Genomic DNA, 26,143 nt, shown 5'->3' on the forward strand with positions numbered 1-26,143 from the left:
ATTCCTGGTTCTCCATCTTTCCTTCAGAGATGTCCTGCCACATCCTAGCGAGCTGAAATACTCATTTACCCTGAAGCTTTTAAAAATCTAACTCTGCAGAACCAGATCTGTAAGATAATACATACGTGTTAGCATATATACAGTTTAGAAGTTTGTTATTCTAGAAATCCTTTACAGTCACAGAGTCATGCTCAGGATATATGAAGGAGTCGTAAACACAGTGAGATACTACTCACTCCCACTAGGATATAGCTATAATCAAGAAGTCAGATAATAACAAGCGCCAGCAAGAATGTGAAGAAATTAGAACCCTTATACCCTGCTGGTGGAAACGTAAAATGGTGCAGCCATTTTAGAAAACAGTTTGGCAGTTTCTCAAGTGTTTAAACGTAGAGTTCCACGACCCAGCAATTCCACTCCTAGGCATGTAGTCAGTAGAAATGAAAACATCCGTCCGTGCAAAAACTTGTACAAGAATGTTCTTAGAAGCATTATTCGTAACTGCCAAATGATGAATGGATTAACAAAATGGGGTACGTCCGTACGCTAGGATCTATCTCTCCAGCAATAAAGAATAAAGTACAGATACATGAATGAATCTGAAAAACATTCATGCTAAATGAAAGAAGCCAGACATAAAAGGCTACATAACGTACGATTGCATTTATATGAAATGTTGGGGATGGGCAAGTTCATAGACACAGAAAAGTTGATCAGTGCTTGCTTAATGCTGGGCTTCGAGGACGTGGGGGTGATAACCGAAGGGTATTGGGGGGGGGGGGGAGTTCTGCATATCTGCGACCGTGGTAAAAATCACCGAATGGTACACTTTAAATGGGTGAACTGCTTGCTGTGTGAGTTCTAGGTCAACAAAGCCGTTAGAAAAAGAGAGAAAGAGAAGTCATGCGACCAAGCATTTCAACTACCAATAGATCGAGAGCCCCAAACGGTGTTATTTGGGAGTCTCGGTGGCCAGCAACGTGGGGGCAGTCCACGGGCAAGCTTCCGTTTTCACGCATGCAACATTCAAAACGGGGCTATGCAGCGGGTGACAGAGCGGGGAACGTTCGGCGCGTAAGCACAGACCGCAGGCTGGCCCCGGTCCTTCCCCCGTACCCGGCGGCCGGGGTGTCGGGCGCCTCGGGTCAGCGCGCGCCCCTCCTCCGGCCTGAGTCACGGCGCCGCGGGAGTCCCCACGCGAACATGCTCCGCTGAGCGCGGCCCGGACGCCGCGGGCCCTGGGGCGCAGCGTCGGGCGGTGGGGCGCCCAGCGGCGCCGCCGCGCGCGAAGCCAGGCCCCCCAGCCGCACTCCCCTCCCGGCCGGGACCTCGCGGGCCGGCTCGCGGGGCCCGCCTCCCAGGCGCGTCCCGGACTCCTCGCGGACTGCAGCGGCGCCCGAGCCGTGCGTCCCCGCGCGCCGGCGCCCTGCCCTCCCTCCATGGCGTTTATCCGGAAGAAGCGGCGGGAGCAGCAGCTGCAGCTCTACTCTAAGGAGAGGTGAGCGCCGGCCCCGGCCTGCGGGCGGAGGCGGGGAGGGCCGGAGCCGGGGTCGGAGGCCGGGGGCGGGGGGGGGCCCGCTCGGGGGGGGGGCGGGAGCCGGGTTTCCGGCCGGGCCCCGAGAGGTCGGACCCGGTGTGGGGACCCGGCACAAAGGCCGGGGCCCGGAGCATGCCGGGCGCTCGGGCGGGGGCCGCGGCCGGAGCCCGGGAGCCGGGTCGGGGCCGGGGTCGCGTCCCGGTCCGGTAGCGAGCCGGGCGCAGGTGGGGCCACGCGGCTCACCCGGAAGAGGCCGCGAGGGTCCCGGTGCGGACTCCCTCGCGGGCCCCGGCCCGGGACGCGAGCCCTGGCGTTCTCCGGAGGGGTGCGGCTGGCGGTGCGCGGGCCGGGGGCCTCCCCCTGTCCCCCCCGGGTCACCGGCGCCGGGTCCGGGCACTGCGTGGGCGCCGCAGGGGCGTTCCGCCAGGGCTGCCCTCCGCGGTCGGCGACCACCCCGCCTGCGCCGGGACGGACCTGGATACCACGCTTTATTGCGCCTTTTTTTGTCGACTTCTTCAGACGGAAGGCCAAGGCAAGGGCCTGCCCGGCTCCCTGCCCTGCCGGGCCGCGAGGTGGGCCGCAAGAAAGGCCTTATTCTGCGAAAAGCCAAGGGCCACGCCACAAACGTGTTGTACCGAGCAGTGGGTCTTATTACATACAAGACAAGTGCATTGGAAGGCTTTGCATTCAGACGCGAGGTGAGGCACAGCAGTCATTATCCCCAGATCCCAGTAGGCATTTGGGGTCCCGCGAGCTGAATCAAATGATCTCTGAGCAGCAGCACCCGTTTAGTTTCTGATTCTCCGCCTCCAAGGGAAGTCATTTCTGAAAAAGGTCACTTCTGCCCTAAGTAAATTACTAGTGAGCGAAATAGCTTGCTGAATTTCGGGTCTGTGGTCTCAGGTGTCAAAAGGAACTGGGAACGAATTATTTTACAGTTGTTATTTTGATCGTGAGAATAAGTTATCTAGGAGTTCTGCTAGCCTGTCACGTTGTTGTGTGATCGGCGGTGGAAGGAAACAAGAATTTTCCTTTACCTTTGAAGGTCTTCCAGCTGGGCTAAATTCAGTTTGCATACGACAAATGAACAGGAGGAGAAAAGCAAAGTTTTATGACTTGTCCGCAGAGGCCCAATATTAAAATAGAGACCTAAAGAAATGACCAATGCAGGCAGTTCTTTTACATTTCAGACAAAGAGACAATACATTTGTGAGGAATTGACAGGATAAAGAAAACAGGTGTTTGGGAGCTTTAATTAGTAGGGAATTCAAGGCAGAATTTAGGCTGAGGTAGTAGATTGGGGGGGGGGGGGAATAAGGTTTGTTTCTACACTGTCTTGGCTTTAAAGGCCCTATCTGTGGTGATAAAGATGTCTTTTTGTTTCTTAGTAGGGAGGGTATTTCTCATTTGGAAGATTTCTGTTACTGATTTCAGGCGGGAGGAGGGTCTGAGTGTCCCTGCATTGGCTATTTCTTAAGTAACTTTTATGGAAAATATGCCGCAGGGGCACGTTTTGGGACAGCCTGCCCTTGGCCTCTACAGTGGACACCAACAAAGCAGATTATACATGGAAATACAGGTGGAGACTTTAAGGTTTGCGTGATCTTGCAACATCCACACCTGTTTTATAGGTGTTGATTTGATCCGTTTTGTCCAAACATTCATATCCTTTTCTAATCTATAATGTTGGCCTGGCCAGGATATCTGTAGGTTGAAATTTCATTCCCCACTGTAGATAAGAAGATAAGATGTATCAAAAAAACATATCTCGGATATGGCTTTCAAGAATGTTTCTGGTTTTGTGATTAGCCTTTTATCCACAGAAACGCCTTTTTTTTTTTTAATGTTTGTTTATTTTTGAGAGAGGGAGAGAGAGAGACAGAGTGTGAGCGGGTGAGGGGCAGAGAGAGAGGGAGACAAAGAATCCAAAGCAGGCTGCGGGCTCTGAGCTGTCAGCACAGAACCCAATGTGGGGCTCGAACTCACAAACCATGAGATCATGACCTGAGCCAAATTCGGATGCTTAACCGATTGAGCCACGCAGGCATCCCCGGAAACGCTTGTTTTTTAAATAATGACTGGACCCTAAATAAAGTAACTCATACTTGTAGAGGCTCTTCTGACTTCATTTATAATGCTTGTTTCATTTGGAAGGAGCTTGAGTAGAGTTTTTTGTTCTGTACCAACACCGTTAAGAATTGGGGGTATTCTGTATTAAATAGATGGATGTTCGAATTTGCATTGTAAGAACTTAGAAACACTTGAATTGCCATCATGTTCTCTGATCAAAGAGTTATTTGTAACAATTCTGTGGCCTCTTTCATAAGAGGAAAACCTGTTTTCTTTAGATTTGTCAGTTCATTCAATAGCTGTAATTTTTGCTTAATTTGCTTAGTGTATACAGCTCTACAATGTCGCACAAATCTTAAAGTCTGCACTTGCCGTATCAGGAATCTGAAGACGTTGGCACCATATATCTTAGAGTTATTTGGATCTTACTTGCTGACTGCCCACGTTTTTTAATACTCTGCTTTCCGACTTTGCAACCTTGGGCTGATGAGTGGACTTTAACCCCGAAGGTGTCCGTAGAGTACCAGTTGAATGAAAGGAATCTGTCTCACAAGCAGATGTAGGCTAGAACCACGCAGTCTCTATAAATCTTAGAATTCACTCTGAAAGACAAGGCGATTTATTTTATTATTTTTTTATTTTATTTTATTTTTTTTTAAATTTTTTTTTTTCAACGTTTATTTATTTTTGGGACAGAGAGAGACAGAGCATGAACGGGGGAGGGGCAGAGAGAGAGGGAGACACAGAATCGGAAACAGGCTCCAGGCTCTGAGCCATCAGCCCAGCCTGACGCGGGGCTCGAACTCACAGACCGCGAGATCGTGACCTGGCTGAAGTCGGACGCTTAACCGACTGCGCCACCCAGGCGCCCCAAGGCGATTTATTTTAAAGCAACTTCATTTCTGGGGTGCCTGGGTGGCTCGGTCGGTTGAGCATCCGACTCTTAGTTTAGGCTCAGGTCATGATCTCAGGGTTCGTGAGATCCAGCCCAGTGTTGGGCTGTGTGCCAACGATGCAGAGCCTGCTTGGGATTCTTTCTCTCCCTCTATCTGCCCTACCCCTGCTCGCTCTCTCTCAAAATAAATAAACTTTAAAAAGCAAACTTTATTTCTGCACAGATTTTTCCTAGCTCATCCCTTTGTAGCAATAAACACCAATTAGCACAGTGATTGATATAGGCCATTTGCTCAAGCATACCCAAGAGAACTGTTTCTTTCCTTGGGACTCCTTCGGAGGTGACCCTTAATAAAAGGCCTCACCTCTCATGCTGCTTTAGAGATTTTAGATTTCTGCCACTACCCAGTAATAACCTCAGAAAAGGAGAAACCTGAAGCTGGCATTTATTTCTTTTAGTATTAAATTGATGCTACTGCATTTAGAGTAAGTGATATTTCTACAAAGATAGAAGCAGAGAGACCGGTTGGGAGATTCTTGGTGGCTGAGACCAAAGCGGAGGCAGAAGAAATGGAGAAAAGTGTATGGATTTTACACTTAGGAGATGTTCTTAGGAGGTGGAATTGACAGGTCTTGGTGTGGTAGATTTCATGTAGGAGGCAACGGAGAAAGAATCCCAGCTAGAGTTGTCAAATAACATACAGGATGCCCAGTTAAATGAATTTCAGATGAATAATGAAAAATCTTTTAGTGCAAGTATGTCCCATGCAGTATTTGCTACATACTTACATTAATTTTTTTGTAATTTGTCTGAAATTCAGATTTAACTAGGTATCCTGTATTTTTGTTTGCTCAGCCTGGCAGTCCTCCTCTCAGGTTTCTGGCTTGACCAGCTGTACAGTAGTACCATTTATTAGTCATGTTTGTAAAGAATGCTTTGGGAATTTTCGGTAGTATATCAGAAAATGAAGAGATACTTGGTCATTAAAAGTACATTAGTATCCTGGTTAAGATTTAGATGCCAGGAACTATATTGATTTTACTGGTTTTTATTTTTTTATTTTTATTTTTTTTTTAACGTTTATTTTCCTTTAAGACAGAGAGAGACAGAGCATGAATGGGGGAAGGTCAGAGAGAGGGAGACACAGAATCTGAAACAGGCTCCAGGCTCTGAGCTGTCAGCACAGAGCCCGACGCGGGGCTCGAACTCACGGACCGCAGGATCATGACCTGAGCCGAAGTCGTCCGCTTAACCGACTGAGCCACCCAGGCGCCCCTTTACTGGTTTTTAAAAATGTGTTGTCGGGGTGCCTGGCTGGCTTAGTCGATTAAGCGTCCGACTTCAGCTCAGGTCATGATCTCACGGTTGGTGGGTTTGAGCCCAGCATCAGGCTCTGTGCTGACAGCTCAGAGCCTGGAGCCTGTTTCAGATTCTGTGTCTCCTTCAGTCTGTGCCCCTCCCCTGCTTGCACTCTGTCTCTCTCTCAAAAATAAATAAACATTAATGGGAGGCCTGGGTGGCTCAGTCGGTTAAGTGTTTGACTATTAGTTTTAGTTCAGGTCATGATCTCGCAAGTTTGTGAGTTCGAGCCCCACATCGGACTCCGTAGTGACAGTGTGGAGCCTGCTTGGGATTCTCTCTCTCCTCTTCTTTCTCTGCCCGTCCCTGCTCACTCTCTCTGTCTCTCTCTCAAAAATAAATAAACTTAAAATAAATAAAATAAACATTAAAAATGTTAATTAAAAAATGTGCTGTTTAGGTCTTAATGAAGATCAGTGGAAAACATTTTTAAAAGGCAACTCGTGTCTTTCTTTGGAGTTGTTGGAAATAACGTGTACAGTGGGTTAGCAGATAAGGATATTTTACAAACTGCTGCATTTAAGATTTTTATATTTTAAGATTTAGGAGTAGGCTAACTGTTAAATATTTTTATCTTCACATCTAGAGTGGTATGATGGAAGAATAGCTATTTTTTCTGGGGTGATACAGAAATTTAGATAACCTAAGGAATACTCTATTGGGGAGTCAAATTTTTCTCTAAGGTTGTACAGCAAATTACTTAGCTGTAGCTTACAAGCTGTCATTCTAGGATAAAACGTTAGTGATCGTGAATTCTATATTGGGCACACATGTTTCGTTAATACTTTTATAGACACTTCTTCGAATTCATCCTTGCCTCAAACATTCCATGTGTGTTTAATTCTCTTGGTTATGCTGATAACCAAATTTCTTGGCTGATATTAAATATCTTTTACTTCAAGTGTTATCAGTTGATTCTGTATTTATTATACTAATGATGCTGGTTGCGAGGGCCAAGTGACTTGCTGTACTCCTGTTTATTCTTTCATTTCTGAGACTGAGCATCCCATTCTTTCAGTATCTCATTTGGGATGTGCCTGGTGTTGAATTTGGAGACTTAACTGCGGAATCAGCAGTTAGAATGCTGAAGGGTTGAAGGAAATCTGCCTGTGACTCAGAAATAGGGTGTGTTTTTCTCACATAAAAGCAAACAAAAAAACAGTGGGAGAAAAAATAAATGCTGTAAATATTTTGAGTAATTTAGAATTTACATTGGATTTACCCAAACTACATTACTAGCCCTTCACCTTATGCCCTCATTGCTGTCTGACATTAATTTCCTCCAAAATGGCTACCATTTAAGAAGACACAAGAGAATGCTCATACATTTTGAGTGGATTTGCTCTATGATTTTCATTAAGGAAAAAAAATTTTTTTTAATGTTTATTTATTTTTGAGAGAGAGAGAGAGGCAGAAAGAGGGGGGGACAGAGGATCCAAAGCTGGCTCTGCACTAACAGCAGTGAACCCGATGCAGGGCTTGAACTCATGAACCATGAGATCATTACCTTAGCCAAAGTTGGATGCTCAAACTCACCTAGCTTCCTAGGCGCCCCAAGAAAATCTTTTTTAGTTTTGTTTTAATGTTTATTTAATTTTGAGAGAACAGAGTGTGAGCAGAGGAGGGTCAGAGAGAGAGGGAGGCACAGAATCTGAAGCAGGCTCCAGGCTCTGAGCTGTCAGCACAGAGCCTGACGCAGGGCTCGAACTCACAGATCCTGAGATCATGACCTGAGCTGAAGTCGGACGCCCAACCGACTGAGCCACCCAGGTGCCCCCCCAAGAAATTTTTTTTAATGTGATATAAAATGGGTATGGCCATTTAATGAATTCATTGCTTGTTTTATTTTCCTGTATACCATTGTGATTTCATCTTTTACCCATCAGACATGTAAAATTGTGATTTAACATTTTATAACTCAAAAGATTTTGAAAATTATTTTGTTTTTTATTTTTAATTTGTGTTTAGTGAGTAAGGTCTGTATAATACTAATGCTTTGAAATTATTATGACTTAGATTATAGTCGTTCTTCACAAACTGATGTGAGGTTGAAAATAGATGTACATTAATATTGGTATAATATCTGTATATCTGTTATGTTAATCTTGTTAATTGTGTTTAGATCTTCTTTTTCCTTAACGAATTTTTTTTGATTGACTTACCAGTTACCGAGAGATGCTTCATGATGCAAACTTTGACTAATATTTCCATCAATTTTTGCTTATATTTTCAGGGGTTGTTATTAAGTATGTAAGTTTAAAATTGCTATCTTACAAAATTGAGTCTTTAGTCAATATATGATGACTTCTTCTAGGAATGTTTTTTTTTTTCTGTTTTGTTTGATATTAATATGATGCTATCAGTTTTGTTTGGGTTATTTGCATTATATGGAATTTTTCTTTTTTTTACTTTCAACTTTTCTGTGTCCTTAGGTTTTAGACGTATTTTTTACAAATAGCTTTATAGTTGGATTCTTTAATAATTCATTTTTTAATAATTTTTGTCTTGAAAGATTAATTTAATCCATTTATATTTATTGTACAGATATATTTGGATTTATTTTTATTTTTTTATTTTGTTCTTTAATTTTTTCTCATTTTTCCTTCATTTGGATTAAGACTCTGTTCTCTTTCATCTTTCCTGAAGAATATGGTACCTTGCATATTTCTGTTTTTCTAGAGCTTACCTTGAAATTTTAACATTTATATTTAGCTTAAGATCTGAAGCTAATCATTCTCTTACCATCCCACCCCACTCCCCGCCACCTTCCTAACAATATAAGGACCTTGGAATACTTCTGTCCCATCCAAATTATAGTCTCTTATTGTCTAGTATTTTCAGTCTGTATTTTAAACCTATAAATTAGATTTTACAATTGTCTAGTTTATGTTTATATAGTTTTACATGCATGTTTACCATTGTCTTAGTTCAGCATTCCTTCTTGCCTATCATATCTTCCATGTAGAATTATTTTCTTCTTCCTGAAGAATATCCTTTAGAAGTTCCCCTGATGGTACTAAACTCTTCTTATCTGTCTGAACATGTGCTTATGTTCTTGTTTTGGAAATCAGTTTTGCTAGATGTATACTTTTGGCCCTTGAACAAAAGGGGGTTTGGGACACCAACCCCCTGTGCAATCAAAAATCTATGACAAAATCTTTGACTCTCCCAAAACTTAACTATTAGATAGCCTACTGTTGACTGGAAGCCTCACCAATAACAAACAATTGATTAACACGTATTTTGTGTATCATATATATTATATACTGTATCCTTACAATAATGTAAACTAGAGAAGAAATGTCATTAAGAAAATTATAAGGAAGACAAAATACATCTACAATACTGTGGTATATGTATTGAAAAAAATCCACATGTAAGTGGGTCAGCACAGTTCAAACCCATGTTGTTTGGGGGTCAACTGTAATTTTCTCAGCATTTTGAAGATTGCGCAAATGAAGGGAGATATCCAGGGAATATGCACCCGACTTGCTGAAGCATTTTTTGGTGGAGGGGATCTCAGCTCCCAAACTAAGAGAAAAGGTGTGCCTTGCCCCAAGGTACAGCTCTTAGCTACCTGGTAAGATCAGGCTTCAGACTCCAGGAGAAACCTGGACCCCATGGAATGACCAGGAGCCAGGAAACAGTAGAGCTGTGTTGTGATGGAGACTTGACTCACCATCCAGCTCAGCGTTTGTGGCTATGCGTTGCCCTCGCCCCTTCTCTGACCTGACTGGGGCTGTTAAGCCTTGCACTTGAGCCCATATGATATGGCAGGATAGGGACAGGATTTGTTGTATTTGTGCCGTGGTTAAGGAACCACCAGCACTTTCCCTGGCATAATTAAGGCACTGGGGTCCAAGCCTTGCGTTTGTCTGGACTGTTTGCCTTTGACATAGAAGCATAGTGGGTTTGTGTGGAGCTTTGCAGGAAGCTACTTTTTATTCTAGAGGAGACCAGCCTGCCACAAACCCCTATCATTTTTCTAAAAACAATTTTTAATGTTTGTTTATTTTTGAGAGAGAGAGAGAGAGAGAGAGAGAGAGAGATGGACTGTGAGTGAGGGAGGGATAGAGAGGGGGCAGACACAGAATCTGAAGCAGGCTCCAGGCTGTCAGCACAGAGCCCAACACGGGGCTCGAACTCAGGAACTGTGAGATCATGACCTGAGCCGAAGTCGGTCGTTTAACCGACTGGGCCACCCAGGCACCCCACAACCCCCTATCATTTAAGTCTGATTGTTCTTTGTAACATTGATTGTTCTCTGTCTTTTCTCTGGCTGCTTTTAAGATCTCCTCTTTGTAGTGCTTTGTTGTTTGTCTGTATAAAAATTTCTTTTTATTCACCTGTCCTGATTGGTATTTCAAAAGCTGAAACAGTTTTAGAAAATTTGGAGCCAGGCCTTCAGCTCTTAGGGTATTACTTTTATTTCTCGTAAAGTCTCTTTAATATGTATTTTTCTGTGCTGCCTTGTGGACTCTTTAAATCTGTCTTACAATTTACATTTTTTTCTCTAGTTGCCTAATTTGCTGTCTATATCATTAGTTTGTTCTAATTTCAGTTATTTTTAAATTTCTAGTTTTGGGGGGGGTCATTTATAACTGCCTGATCAGTTTTGATAAAAGTCTGTTTCTTTGTTATACTTTTGATGTCCTTCTGTTTCTTTAAACTTCTCTAGTGGAGTGCTTAGATATAGGAAATAAGCTATCTGTAGCTTATACAGGTTTGATTGAATAGTCTGTTGCTTGTATTGAGCCTTATTCAGTAATCTTGTTACTTATTTTATGATTTTTTGATTGTGTCTTCTTGTTCCTTGGAAGCTTCTTCTTGGGAGTTCTTGCAGACCTGGATTTAAGGTGGAGTTTTCTAGAAAGTATTTGCGTTCATTTCTGCCTGGGGTGCTGGGAGAGACCACACTGGTTTGTCTGGAGTTTTATTGGGCTAAATAAGTAGTGTGAATTCTAGCCCCAGATGTGTATCAAGACAGGCTGGTGGTTTCACATTCTCAAGGAAGACTGACTTTGTCCCCAGCCCAGCCAGAGCCTGGGTCCTACCATCTCCCTCTGGGGAAGGGTGGGAGGTGGTTTTTATTTCCATCCTTCAAGGGTATTAACTTTAGGGATTCTAGCTTTCTCTACCCCTGTCCCCCTTCCCACTGTCCCCTCAGGACACAGGGCATATAAGTGCAGGCTCTCTGATACTCAGAGTTGGGCAAACACCCAGGGGAAAAGACTGCTCCAATGCCTGCTAACTTCTCTCTTCTGAAGCTTTTCCTCACTTTCCCATCACCTCAGCCAAGCATTTGAAAAGAGATTTCAGTAATTGATCCAGCAATTTTAGAGGCTCTGTACTGAGATTGTTTCTCTGGACGTGTAATCTGCGATAATGTCTGAAATGGGATTCCTGCTGATTTGTGTAAGCCCGGGTTTATTTAGTAAATCTATAAACCCGCTGGTTAAGAAGAGGCTTGAGGTAATCTAATTTGTCTCCCTCCCCTCAATTTTATAGTAAAGTGATTTGACTAAAAGTCTAATGGCCAAGTCATGGCTGAACTAGGGCTAGAAAAGATACTGTCCTATCCAAGCCCATCTCCTGTGCCACCACAGCGTCCTGCTTCTGTTTTAAAATGAGGTCTACTTATTTTTATGGTATCGCAGAAATGTAGAATGACTGAGGAACGATCGAAGCCTGGTGTACATGGCTGTTGGTTAGCATCTGTTGTCCTCGGGGTAATCCACAGGCTGGGGGCATCAGCACTGCCTCAGAGCTCCTTGGGAAACGCGCAGTCTCAGGCTGTGCCCCAGATCTCTCGCATCTGAACCTGCACTTTAACATGATCCCCAGATGATCGCACACACATTCACATTGGAGAAGCACTGTTCTAGAGAACAGTAATTAAGTATTCCTCTTTTTATTTTCTTTTCTTTTTTTTTTTCTTTTTGGTTTCTTTGAACTATGCTTCTCGACAGTTTAGGGAATGCTCATGGAGCATCCTCCCTTGATGAGGAAATTGAAAGTCTTCGAGAGCGTAGGTGATAGTTTTGCCATTTGTTCTCAAAGATAGTTGAGACTTGAGAGCAGAAGTGACTGGCTTTACGGATGGTCAATGAAAGGGATTTCGATATCTGAACTATCTTGTCCAGGAAGTAATTGCATCTCACAAAGTCAGAGAAGAATGTAATTTCCTAGAGTCTGGCCAAGGGCTAGAGTTTTAAACTTACTCCCAAGGGAAAGGATCACAAGGGCAGATGAAATGGTGATACTGGTTACACTGGAGGACAGCAGGTAGGAAATGAAATGCTACTCCAAGGAAGAAGGGGCAGTAATTTACATGAGAAAACAATGGGTTCAAGACCTAGAAATAACATTTAGTCACACAGATGTCTCTGTGCAATTGTGTGGACCATGAATGATAAAATGAGTCAAATTTTATTACAGAAGATGATTAATGGTGTGTCTTCGATGATGCCAAAGCTTGGCAGGACAGGACTCCAGATTGGAAACTAGTGCTGGAAAGCTGCAGAGCTATACAAAAGGAAAGACCTGTCAGGAAGTGAGGCAGTGCACCCGAATGTCAAGAAGTACAACTGCAGGGGAATCCATGACCAGAGGGGGAAACACCCAGGGAACTTACTGGAAAGAGGAGCGGAGATCATTGCATTCACTTGTTATAAGGCACCTGAGTGAGTGGAAAAAAATGGCGGATGTGTACCTCATGTAGATTGAAAACAGGAAATAGCACCCAGAAAATGACAAGAGACCTTACTTAATCGATGCTTAGTGAGATACAGTTATTGTTTCTTGAGTTTCCTTGTTGAAATGTTGATTTATCTTAAGACAGAGAGCTTGAAAACTGTGAAATTCTGAATATTAAAGAGAAATTAATTAAGTAGCAGTGCTGGAAACCTTCAGGAAAAGCAGTCCATAGCAAGTTATTTGTTGTTGAAGCCCAGGGTTGGGATCCAGAAGGATTCTGTCATACATAGAATCTAGACTTTTAGAAGACAGATACTGAAAGTTTCAATGAAGAAAAAAAAGATAGGCATTTTTACTGGACTGTTCTGGAATGGATATTGATCCAGAAAGCTGTGAAACTGTCAAAAATAAAATTCAGAACATTCAGGCCAAATGGTCTTTGGTAAAGAGTTACAGAAAATCAGACAAACAACTAAACATAGGATGGTTGTACAGGTAGTGTTCCTCTGAGCTTATAATTTTTTAAAAGAAAATGTTTATTTTTGAGAGAGAGACACTGCACAAGCTGGGGCAGGGGAGAGAGAGAGGGAGAAACAGAATCCCAAGCAGGCTCCAGGCTCTGAGCTGTCAGCACAGGGCCTGATGCAGGGCTCGAACTGCGAGCTCATGACCTGAGGTGAAGTCAGATGCTTAATCGACTGAGCCACCCAGGCTCCTCTGAGCTTTTATATATATATAATATATAATATCTATAACATCCATATCTATAGATCTGTATATAATATATATATTATATATATTATATATATATAAAATTGTGTGTATATGTGTGTGTGTGTGTGTGTGTATATATATATATGTATATATATATATATATATATATACATATATATATATATATATATATGGTGTGAAGCAGGAAGGGCAACAACCAGGGACAGTTTAAGAGGATGTCACAGACCTGCACAATTAGCAAAAAGAAAGTTAAAAGCCCCAAATGGGAATGAGTGGTGGCTTTAAAAACTGCTATAGATTAAAAAAAATTTTTTTAAGTTTCCTGATGTTGAATTTAAATAACCAGGCTGCTGCGTAGGGCCCAGGCCGCTACTGTAAAATTGATTTATAACAGAGAAAGTGGTTCTTATTTTGTACTCTGTCATGACACGAACCTTCAGACTGAGAGTAACAGAATAAGCCTACGTAAGACGGGTGAAAACGTGTGCCCTCCCCTGCTGTAAGCTGCTGGGAGGGTTGGCGTTTGGGACCACAGGATCGTTTCCGTGATCTAGGAACTTTGAAAGGTGCAGAAAGAGCATACGTGCATAAGCAGGCTTAGTGCGACTTCTAGATCAGATGGATTGTTTATAAACCACTAGAAGAGGAAGTCGTTGCCACCGGTCTCTAGCATGAATCCACTGTAAAGTCACATCTTGCGAATCTCTTTTGACAGCATTCTGACAGGTCGGTCAGGAACACACAGTAGATCAGTTCATCTGAACTTCGTCAGAGAATAAGGTTTGTTCTTGTGATGTCTTTTAACAGAATCAAGAAGGGAGAAATTAATGTTAGTATGACAGGTGGGATAATATGTGTGTGAGTGACTGTATTCAGACCGTCAAATGTCTTATTGGGGAAACGTTTCTAACGGTGAGTCAAGGACTGTGTTCTCGCCTCGTTTGTTGAGCGTTTTTCTCAACATCCTCGTCTTCGGAGCCATTTTAGGAAGCTGACCCAAAATGCCCAGTTTAGTTAAACCAACTCTGTAACTGGTAGGGGCACTGGAATCTAGCTTAATCCAAGCATGGTGTCAGGGTATCCAGAGTAGACATGGCAGATACAGGACTCTCGTGGCCCTTCCTGTGCCCGTGCACGCATCACTGAGGCCTCGGGGCCTTTTCTCCCATTGAGCACATAACATAATTCTCCTCAACACAGTGAAGCCTGTTGTACAGCTCCAACCGAGAGAACTAATCGACTAGAACAATCTTCTGGATCCATCATGCATACTGTTCATCAGTGGAGTGTTGGGTAGGGGCTGAGTGGGCATGAACACAAGGTTGCCGTCGGGCCTGCCTAGGGTGAGCTTATTTTATGCTATTGGTTAAGTGTTGAATGGTATCCCTTAAAATTTAGGTGACATGAGGATGGGACAGCATCTTTTTCAAGAAAGTTAAGTTGCTGAGTGAGTGAATTTATCAGGAGAATCTGAAGAGCCCACCACACCTCTGTAAGACAGTTTAAACTGAGGAATCCCAGGGGCAGGGCCAAGAGCCTCGGAAAGAAATCATTTAGTTATAAAAGCGATTTCACAGAACCTTTTCCTCCAGGGGATGTGGTTTAAAAGTCATTGTTCAAAATACCGCGAAACCTTATTGGAACCATTTTTACATACAAAAATTTTAAAGCAGGCATAACTAAACACTTCAGTAGAGAGAAAAATAAACTCAGAAAAATCCCTTCATCCTTTAACTTTAAATAATTTGGTTCTGTCCCTTTACCATGTGTTTTACGTTTCTTACAAAGTATGAATATTGGTAAATTAAGCAGGATACAAGTTACTTAGCAAATGATGACTCCAGTTCTATAATGGTTGATACTATTTTTTTTTAATTGTGGTAAAAAACACATAGCATAGTTTTACTGTCATAACCATTTTCAAGTGTATAGTACAGTGGTGTTAAGTATGTTCACATTGTTGTGCAGCAGATCTCTAGAACTTTTCCGTCTTGCAAACCGGGAGCTCTATACCCACTGAAAAGCAACTCCCTGAAAAGCTGTTCTACTTTTCCATTTACCTCCAGCTCCTAGCAACGGCCATTCTGTTTTTTCTTGGTGAGAGTTTGACTACCTCAGATACCTCACATGAGTGGAATTTTGTAGTATTTGTTTTTTTGTGACTGGCTTATTTCACTAGCATAATGGTTCATCCATGTTGTAGCATAAGACAGGACTTCCTTCTTTTTGAAAGCTGAATAATACTCCATTGTATGCATATATCCCATTTTCTTTATCCATTCATCATTGATGGACATTTAGGTTGTAAACAGCGCTGCAGTGAGCCTGGCTATGCTCACTTGATACCTTGAGGTCCCCTTTTCCATTCTTTTGGATAAATACCCAGAAGTGGGACTGTGGATTGTGTGGTAGTTCTATTTTTAATTTTTGAGAGAACCTGTACCCTGTTTTCCATGCAGCTGCCCCATTTTACATTCCTGCCAGCAGTGGGCAAGGGTCCCCATTTCTCCACATCCTTGCCAACGTTTGTTTTCTTCTTCTTCTTCTTCTTCTTCTTCTTCTTCTTCTTCTTCTGAATGGTGTGCAAGGCGATCTCTCATTTATGGTTTTGGTTTGCATTTTCCTGGTGATTACTGATATTGGGTATCTTTTCATATACTTTTCAGCCATTTGTATATCTTCTTTGGAGAAGTGTCTATTAAAGTCCTTTGCTCATTCTTAAATTGGGTTAAGTTTTGTTGTTGAGCTGTAGGAGTTCTTTATATATTCTGAGTAGTAACTCCTTACCAGATAGATGGTTTGTAAATACTCTTTCCAGTTCTTTAGGTTGTCTTCTCATTCTGTTGATTATTTTCTTTGCTGCGCAGGAGTTTTTAAGTTTCAGGTGGTCACGTTCATTTATTTTTGCTTTTGTTGCTGATGCTTTTGGTGTCCTGTCCAAGAAATCATTGCCAAATCAATGTCAAATGATCTTTAAAAGTGTTCCAAGGCCACACAATAAGAAAAGGACAGTCTTTTCATGGGGCGTCTGGGTGGCTCAGTCAGTTGAGCATCCAACTTTAGCTCAGGTCATGATCTTGGAGTCTGGGAGTTCGAGCCCTGCGTCGGGCTCTGTGCTGACAGCTCAGAGCCTGGAGCCTGCTTTGGGTTCTGTGTCTCCCTCTCACTCTGCCCCTCCCTCGCTCACACTCTGTCTCTCTCTCAAAATAATAAATAAATATTAAAAAAGTTTTTAAAGAAAGAAAAGGACAATCTTTTCAACAAATGGTGCTGGGAAAACTGGATTTCCACATGCAAAAGAATGAAGTTGGGCCCTTACTTTAAAATCGCATACAGGGGCGCCTGGGTGGCGCAGTCGGTTAAGCGTCCGACTTCAGCCAGGTCACGATCTCGCGGTCCGTGAGTTCGAGCCCCGCGTCAGGCTCTGGGCTGATGGCTCAGAGCCTGGAGCCTGTTTCCGATTCTGTGTCTCCCTCTCTCTCTGCCCCTCCCCCATTCATGCTCTGTCTCTCTCTGTCCCAAAAAAAAAAAAATAAATAAATAAAAGTTGAAAAAAAAAATTTAAAAAAATCGCATACAAAAATTAACTCGAAATGGATTGAAGGCCTAAAATGCAAGACCTGAAAGTACAAAACTCCTAGAAGACTTGGAGGGAAGCTTCATGACACTGGATTTGGCAATGATTTCTGCAGATCACTTTGGGTAGTATGGATGTTTTAACAATATTAAGGATAGGATTATATATGTATATATGTTTATTTTTCTTTTTTAAAAAACTTAGTGTATAATATAATTATTCCACAAGCCTGTACATTACTCGGTGCTCATCACAGGTGTATTCTTAAATCCCTTTTCCTATTTCAGCCACCCCCCACCCCCTCCCCTCTGGCAGTCACCAGTTCTCTGTATTTAAGAGTCTATTTTTTTCTTTCTCTCTTTATCCTGTATTCATTTGTTGTGTTTCTTAAATACCACATATGAGTGAAATCATATGGTATTTGTCTTTCTCTGATTTATTTCATGTAATTTAATACCCTCTAGATCCATCCATGTTGTGGCAAAGGATAGGGTTATATTTTAATAATTATATGGAAGAGCCGATTGTCTGTGAAGGTTCTTTGTGCTTCATAGCAATAAAATTGTGCCATTGTCTTACTAAAGATACTTGTCTTATTTTACCTTTTCTCTTAAGAGGAGGAGTGGGGACCAAGAAGGGGAACGAAGGATTAGATAGCTCCAGCCCAAGCAAAGGTTTTTAGGTCATTAAGCCACAAGCTAAAGACAAGGGCCAAGGTAACTAGGAAGTATGTCTCTGATTTAAACCTTCGTGGAAATTATCTGAAGCATCAAAGGACCGTTCTAGCAATCCCAACTCTTGTGATTGTATTCACCTTCAGAATAAGAATTAATAGTGAGCATTTGCCTTTGAGCTCTGGCATTTTAGCCAATGATTAATTCTTGTTCATGGACTTAAAGACATAGAATAGGCTAATAAAGAGTTACCTATGAGGATGGTAAAGCTGGTTCCTGCTGTCATTATTTTTAATTTATGAGTTATTTTTCTTTTGGTTCAGGTTTTCTTTGTAATGAGCAATGTCTTGTTGTCTGGATATAATGGCTTTTTTGTAAGTATATTATAGGTTTTTGAGCTCCTGTTCTCTGTATTATGTCTAGAACTTCACATCGTGTTCTTCCACTTGTTTTGCTCTAGTTCCTTCATGTTAGAGCCTGGTGATCTTGAGCTATCCGTTCGTATTTAAGCATGAAGCATGTAATTCTGTGTCACCGTGGGCAGGCCCTTTCTGGTGGGCTCCAGTAAGGGATGATATTGTAGAGACCCGGCTCCTTCAAGTACTCCTATCTCTTTTCTCTAAAGGTCTTTTCTCTAAAGCTAGTTGTTTTTTTTTTCTAAAAATAATCTGCCAAACTGTTGCTTGGAGTGGTTATGTGTTCCTACTTTTTCCTTAATCACTCTCTTTTCATGCTGTACGTAGCCTTGCTCTCCACTGTGCTTGGTGTCTGCTTTGGAGCCTCTTACTCAGTTTTTGTCTAGAAAAACCTGTGCCAGAGCGAAGTAGGGTAGGCGTCAGGGGAGGAATCTGGGCTACTGACCATTCAGACTTCGGGCCATGCCCCCCATGCTTCCTCCTTACCTTCTTGGTACCTGATTCCTGCAATTTCAGGACTTTCTGGAAGTCCTGTGACTTGAGTTGGTTTTCTACCGATTGGTACCTTCTACTGGAGGCATCTGCCGTTCTGGTTTCCGATCACTGCCGATTCCTCCCATCTGCTTTCCATTTCTTACATATTTGTTGCTCTTGTCTTTGTGACTCTTCAGTTTTCTTTGGTCTGAGGTCTTACAATTTAAAAAATATTTTCATTCACATTTTAGTGGAGCAGAGATAGCACACATGCTTGATCTGCTATGTATATCAGAGATACCTTCCTCCAACCACCAGACCTCCAGTCCCACATTGCCCGTGAGAGCTTTTCCTGACCCTGTAGAATGCCGCCAGTGTTGTCCGATGTCACCACAGAACAGATGAAACACTTGTTTTCACTTATTTACCATGTGTTTATTTCTGTGGCCATACAACTGAATTCATACTTTTAAAGCAGTTAAAACTTTTAAAAGAACTACATTTCAGTCCTCTTCTGTTCAGTTTACTTACTTACTCAACACCAAAGCATTGGACTGTATCTAAAGATCTGACTCGCAGAATCATATGATCTTGTGGAAGTCGTAAGATAAACCCAACTAACCAGAAGGTGGAACACTAGAACGGGAGGCGGGGTGCAGTTTGAAGGGGAGGTGGGGACGTCTGGTAGTCGGTCAGAGGAAACAAAGGATGAAAACTCCATAGATAGGAAAGCCCCAGGTTTTGTTCAGGCAAGAATAAGTTTTATTTCAAAAACTTGGGGGGTTCTCAGGCACCTGGGTGGCTCAGTCGGTTGAGCATCCGACTTTGGCTCAGGTCATGGTCTCGCGGTCTGCGGGTTTGAGCCCCGCATCGGGCTCTGTGCTGACAGCTCAGAGCCTGGAGCCTGCTTCGGATTCTGTGTCTCCCTCTCTCTCTGCCCCTCCCCTGCTCTTGTTCTTTCTCTTTCTCTCTCTCTCTCTCTCTCTCTCTCTCTCTGTCAAAAGTAAATAAACATTTAAAAAAAATTAATATAAAATAAAATTTGGGGGTTCTCCTAAAGGAGTTAAAAAATCTACTTGTAAATAATTTTATTTGTGTTATTTTGGGCTTGGCCAGGTAGGTCTGTCTGTCGCTTTCTCCCAGTGACTAGAGAAGGGTTTCTGGTATAGGATCTATACTTAATAAGTATTTGTTGATCTAATGAATGGAAAAACACTTTGAGAACAGATGCTTTAAATATTCTGCTTTCTTATACTTAAAAAAAAATAATAAACATGAGGTTTTGTTTTGTTTGCTCTGGTTTTTCCAAATTTAGATTTTCCTTGCTCCTACTTAACTTGGAGGAATACTACTTTGAACAACATACAGCTAATCATATTCAGAACAAGGGTGGTCACAACGAAAGGTAAGGAAGATTTTTGGATCTTTACAGAGTCACAGACCTTTTCCTTGCCTGATATTTTAAAAATTAAATGTATGATCTTGCAGGTTCTCCCCCCTTTTGTACTAGGAACAGAATGAGAAAGGAGGCCTTATAAGTTGCTGTCATACTTCAGATTTTTCTAAAGCTAAGAAGTAGTGTGTATGAATTCCTCTAATATGGGTTCTTAAATCAGCTGGATAGGACTCGGCTTCATTATTCCATCTTTTTTTTTTTCATGTGTCACTTTTGTACTTATACTCTCAATTATTTGGGTTATGATGTTATAAGGTAATGATCATAAAACACCAGGGTGGCATAAAAATCAGTACTTTCAAAATGAATAATTTGATCTGAAGTAGAAGTGAAATCAGTTTTCTGTATATTGTAATAGTTACAGCTTATTGCTATAAAAACAGATTCCGTTTCTTTGGCCATACCTTTTGAAAGCTGTGTACAAAAATGTATAATGAAATTTTTTGTTTAAAATACCAACTTGGAATGCATAAAATCAGAGTTGTTGCAGCAAAGTTGTTTTTGCTTATGGTTTCCTTTGAGAGATGTCCCTTAACAATACAGGCCACAACTTGAACATGCTTTGATACTAGTTAAACTCTTTAATTTTTATTGTTCTTCAGGTTTTATTTTGAAAGGACCATCAAAGCCGTGTGGTATTTGTTTGAATACAACCTAAAGTGAAAATTACTTAGCTTTTTGTTTGGGAGAAGTGGCTAAGTCTAAGTCTGGGGCAGGAAGGGTACAAGTTGACCCTGGAGAGTCTGTCCTATTGGGGAGGAAGGCAGGCATCAGAAACTACTGTGCATTGAATGTCTGTTTCTTTAGCATTCAAATTAGATAATTACTATTCCTTGAAAGTAGGACCTTGTTTTCTTACTTCTGGAATTTTGCTCATATTCTTTTCCTTAATTTCATACCTTTGTTTTTCCTCCCAATACTCCTCTGCCCTATATCATAACAATGTCTTGCTTAAAATTAAGTACGGTAAAACCTTGATTTGTGAGCATAATTCGTTCTGGAAACATACTTGTAATCCAAAGCATTTGTACGTTAAAGCAAATTTCCCCATAAGAAATAACAGAAACTGAGATGATTCATTCCACAACCCAAAAATATTCCTATAAAAATGATTACAATACTGTAATATTATATAAAATAATAAAGAAAATACAAAATCTAAAGAAAAATATATTAACCTGCACTTACCCTTGAAAACCTTTGTGACTGGTGTGAGGGAGACAAGAGAGAGGAGGGTTATTGTGTAGGACGACTTTCACTATCACTAACGGATGTTGACTACAGTACAGTATTAATAAATTCTTGCCATGTACTGTATTTAATGTAACCGGCAATAAGGCTGCAGAGGAGAGGGTCTCTATCTGCGGGCAGCCTGACCTAGAATGAAGCAAAGCGTTCCTAAGCTGACTCTCCTGGAAAAGCAAAGGACTCTGCTGTGAAGTGACAAAAAATACCCTAGTGCCCGTTGCGGGCACCTTCCAACATTCTGAAAAATCACTGGTTTCTGCCGAACACCGTGGCCTGAGACCGAGCATCCGTGGGGAGATTATCACCCACGATCCCGTAGAGAGAGAGAGAGAGAGAGAGGCAGAGAGAGACAAGAACCATTGGGTCAGTGATGATCATGTGATGTTCGGCATCCTGTACTATTCATATTGCAAGACGTTGCTTGTTTATCAAGTTAAAATTCATTAGAAATGTTTGCTCGTCTGGCAGAACGCTTGCAGAACAAGTTACCACCCAAGGTTTTACTGTACATTTGTTTCTTATTAAAACACACACGTAAGCTAGCAAACTGAAACCTATTTTTATACGTTTTAAGGGACCATTAGAGTACATTGGTGTAATCCACGGAAGTGAATTCGGTGATATCTAGCAACGTGGCATGTGCATTAACCTGTTGATCTAGCAAGGCTGCTTCTAGGAAACTGTCTCAGGGGTACCGTGGGAAATATATAAACGCACCCATGCACAGGGTTATTTACCATAACGTTACTTGCAATAGCAAAATACTGGAAAGAGTCCAGTGAGTGAAGAAGTTGTGCATAGTGCTGTGGAGTTGTCTCCGGCATGCATGCACTGAGTGCAAAAAGTGAGGGCAGAATACTGGGTACTGTATGCTGTCTTTCACATAAGAAAGGAAGGAAATATTTTTTGGCTATATTTTTTAAAAATTAAAAATTTTTTAAATTACACATTTTAAAAAGCATAAACTAAAAGGTAATGAAAATACTTATCTACACAGAAGAAGGAGCGATGGGGGAATAATATAAAATGATGACTAGACTTCTCTGAGTGTCCCTTATTTTATATCCTTTGCTTTTGGAACTATAGAAATATTTTGCATATATTTAAATTTTTTTTAACATTTATTCATTTTTTGAGAGACAAAGAGAGACAGAGCGCGAGTAGGGGAGGGGCAGAGAGCGAGGGAGACACAGAATCCGAAGCAGGCTCCAGGCTCTGAGCTGTCCTCACAGAGCCCGATGTGGGGCTTGAACTCACGGACTGTGAGATCATGACCTGAGCTGAAGTCGGACACTCAACCGACTGAGCCACCCAGGAGCCCCCTACACATATTTTAATATAGAATTGAATTTCAGAAGAAACAGCAAGTCCTAAAAATGAAAAAGAAAATGAAGCAAATGAACTTAACTATATATAAGTTGAGGGGTAACTACAGTAAGTTGTGTCTCTGGTGAGATGCAGCCTGAGTAGAAAAAGAATTGCAAAAAAGGTGGCAAATGTTTTAGTAGTAATATTGTTGTTAGTACTTTTGGTATTATTATTTTGAAACTGTTATTCACACACACACATAGATTTATATGAAGCAAATGAGTAGTATATTGATGCTGTGACAGAAACTGAGTATGAAAGAGATACAAATCCAGTAGTAAAGGAGTTAAGTTAAAAGCCTGATCTTACTTTTGAATTGGAAACACTTATGTGGATTCATACACTTTTCTTTTTTTTTTTTTTTTAATTTTTTTTTTCAACGTTTATTTATTTTTTTTGGGACAGAGAGAAACAGAGCATGAACGGGGGAGGGGCAGAGAGAGAGGGAGACACAGAATCGGAAACAGGCTCCAGGCTCTGAGCCATCAGCCCAGAGCCTGACGCGGGGCTCGAACTCACGGACCGCGAGATCGTGACCTGGCTGAAGTCGGACGCGTAACTGACTGCGCCACCCAGGCGCCCCACATACACTTTTCTTTTAAAAGAAAGCATTTTCTAGCTCTCCCCTCAGAAAAGGCCTAGAAACAACCCTGTCGCGCTGAGCACCGAGATTGTGCTCTCTGAATACCACTTCCCACTGAAAGGAATGAAGGCCCTTTGGAGAAATGGCTGAGTCTAAGTGTGGGGCAGGAGGGGTGCGAGATGAGCCTGGAATGTCTGTCCTGTTGGGACGGGAAGGCAAGCATCAGAAACTACCGTGCATTGAATTGAAAAGACACAAGGGCCAACTTGAAGAATTGGGCAACAAATGGGGCAAACTGGACAGTGGAAAAGAATAATGACTCAGTGATTGAAACATATCAGAACCGTTAAAATCCATGAGTTCATGAGATATATATCCATCCATCCCAGTGATGCTGGGACCCCAGCTCATTTTTCTGGAAATTGATAAATAAAGGTAAAGAATCAAGCAGTTTTTCTGCTTTCTCTGTACAACTTGTACTTTTAGAGTAACCAGATCACAGATAAATACTATCAGGTTGTTCTCTATTAATGAATTCTAGATAATAAACACAGAAAGAATGATAAAAATTTCAGTTCCTAATGAGTAATGGGGTCAGGATGGCAAACTATGGCCCTGGGTTCAAAATCTGGCCTGCCACTTCTCTTAAATTGCATTGTTGTTCTTTTAGTTAATGGTTTGGCTATGTACTTTCTAGTTAAAATGTATTATAGTTCTTTGGTGACTTCTGTTATGTTCATGAGCAATAATCCTTTGTATTTTGATCCCTAGGAAAATCAGAGGCTCCTTAAAAATATGTTCAAAATCGGTTATTTTTGAACCAGATGCAATATCCCAGCCCATCATTAAGGTAAATGCATTTTAAATGTGAACAGAGACATTCTTACTCTTTGTGTATATCTTACCTTTGCTTATTTTTATAATATTTCTCCCTCAATTTTATCCAGATTCCTTTGAGAGATTGTATAAAAATAGGAAAACATGAAGAAAATGGATCCAGTAGACACTTTACAAAGTATGTCTTTGTCAGTAACTATTTAATTTTACTTCTGCCAAAAAATTCTGTATATATAATGACTTTTATCTGCATTGTAGGGCAAAATCTGGGGCGATTTCACTCCTTTTCAGTCAGGTAAGAAGCACATAGTGAATATTTTTTTCTTAACCTGAGTAAAAACATGCACACACCATTTTGGGTTTTTTTAGCACAGTGAAATTATTGGTAGAAATCTCAAACAAAGACTGCTGGAACAGATCTTTAAATGCTTTTAATATTGAACCATTGAGAAATATTTTTTAAATTTTGTATTTATTTTTGAGAGAGAGAGAGAGCGCACAAGCAGGGGAGGGGCAGAGAGAGAGGGAGACACAGAATCTGAAGCAGGCTCCAGGCTCTGAGCTGTCAGCCCAGAGCCTGATGCGGGGCTCGAACCTACGAACCATGAGATCGTGACCTGAGCCGAAGTCAGACACGTAACTGGCTGAGCCACCCAGGGGCCCCGAGAAATATATATTTTTAAAGCTGTGATCACTAATGAGATCCTTAATGTTTATAAAGTTGTGTGATGCCTGCAGGCTTGTGGTTTCGTCCTGAGGATCATGATGGTGTCCGTGGGTTGAGATGAAACCACCGCAGCCCCCCCTCGTCCCCCCTCCCCCCAGGCCTCCTGGCCACTTAGTCGGTGGGGGTCAGCAGCACAGCACTGAGTAGGATCTCGGCTTGGCTCATGGTGACAGCAGGCCACCAGCTCAGGATGTGCCGGCTTGTACAGTGATGAGGCTTGGGGTCATGACCTCTTACTCATTCCAGATGTATTCCGTGTACAATGATGTACCCAGTGCCGTGCTTACTGCTGGCAACACAAAGAAAATTAAAATACGGTTTTTCTCCCATCATATACTTAGTTCGTTCATAGATTTTTTTTTTTTTTTAACTTATAAATAAGAAAGGAGTCAAGGGCCTCTCCCACTTGCTTTTTGCTCTGGATTTTACCTTTTTTATCTTTAAAATGAGAGGGTTAGAGATCATGTTGCCCCAACTATCTGCAGAGGCCTAGTTCCATGAAGTGGATTTTCTCAAAGGGAAATCATTCCACGGTCAAGTAAGCGTAGGAGGGAGATGATTGGAGCAGAGGCTGCTCCGGTGGGTTTTTTTCGGATCACCTACCCCTTCTGTTCATGGAACACTTTTTTTTTTTAAGTTTATTCATTTATTTTGAGAGAGAGAGCGAGCAAGGGAGGGGCAGAGAGAGAGGGAGAGAGAGAATCCCAAGCAGGCTCTGTGCTCAGCACAGAGCCCTACATGGGGCTCAAATTCACGAACTGTGAGATCATAACCTGAGCCAAGGTCAAGACTTAGACGCTTAGCCAACTAAGCCATCCAGGAGGCCCCATGGAACACTTTTTAATGTGTATTGAAAAGTGTTTTGTGAAAGCAGGGAGATAAACAGATGAGGTGATTTTCTAGGTCTACCTTCCATGATTCAGTTAGTTTCCAGAAAGAAAACATTTGAAACCAGCCTATCTTTGACTTCCTGTTGTTTGACCTGGTATAAATGAAAACAGTTAAAGCCATCTATTACTTTGGAGGTGGGGTGGGGGGAACACCGTAATTCTGGCCTGCACCTGTGCTCTCATTATTTCTGTAGTATCATCCTACATCATAGCTTTGTTCTAGAAAGTCTACTTCTTGAAAGGAAGAGGTACTTTCTCAATTGGAAGCGTGGTTTCCATTATACAAATGATCCATTTTAGTCATTTACAGACTTAGTAGCAGAGGTCTCGTGTCAGACTAACTCAAAATCAACTTAAGTATACAATGAAAAGCAGCTCAACTTTTGTGGCTTTTGATTACTTTAAGAGGTCACACTTGTTTCAGAAATATGTTATGGTTCTTTAGGCTTTAGAGAGTAGGTGTTTGTGTAAATAATAGTTTTTATTCATGCATTTATATATTCAGTATATATATTCACGGCTTTGAAGGCATAGGGAAGAATAAAGTATTCAAAGCCCCTCTCCCCATGGACTTTACTGTTTGATGGGGGCAACAGACAAT

General features: G+C 41.7%; 1 protein-coding gene across 2 annotated transcripts in view; it reads left to right on the forward strand.

Annotated features, from left to right (window-relative positions):
• The first annotated feature begins 856 nt into the window (after window positions 1-856).
• Window positions 857-26,143, forward strand: part of NSMAF (neutral sphingomyelinase activation associated factor) — a 63,786-nt gene continuing 38,499 nt past the window's right edge. Inside the window, exons 1-5 of one of the 2 annotated variants that reach the window (XM_086695023.1) lie at window positions 857-1,498; window positions 19,749-19,838; window positions 23,860-23,938; window positions 24,036-24,103; window positions 24,184-24,220. In XM_086695023.1, the coding sequence (XP_086551149.1) occupies window positions 1,440-1,498; window positions 19,749-19,838; window positions 23,860-23,938; window positions 24,036-24,103; window positions 24,184-24,220 (333 nt within the window). In that variant the 5' untranslated portion in view covers window positions 857-1,439. Of the gene's footprint in view, window positions 1,499-1,780; window positions 2,236-19,748; window positions 19,839-23,859; window positions 23,939-24,035; window positions 24,104-24,183; window positions 24,221-26,143 lie in introns of those variants that run through there. The other variant, XM_086695024.1, reaches the window with a different exon arrangement.

The sequence above is a fragment of the Puma concolor genome, chromosome F2 (assembly GCF_028749965.1).
Source record: "Puma concolor isolate L17-30 chromosome F2, mPumCon1.1.hap2, whole genome shotgun sequence".
NCBI lineage: Eukaryota > Metazoa > Chordata > Mammalia > Carnivora > Felidae > Puma > Puma concolor.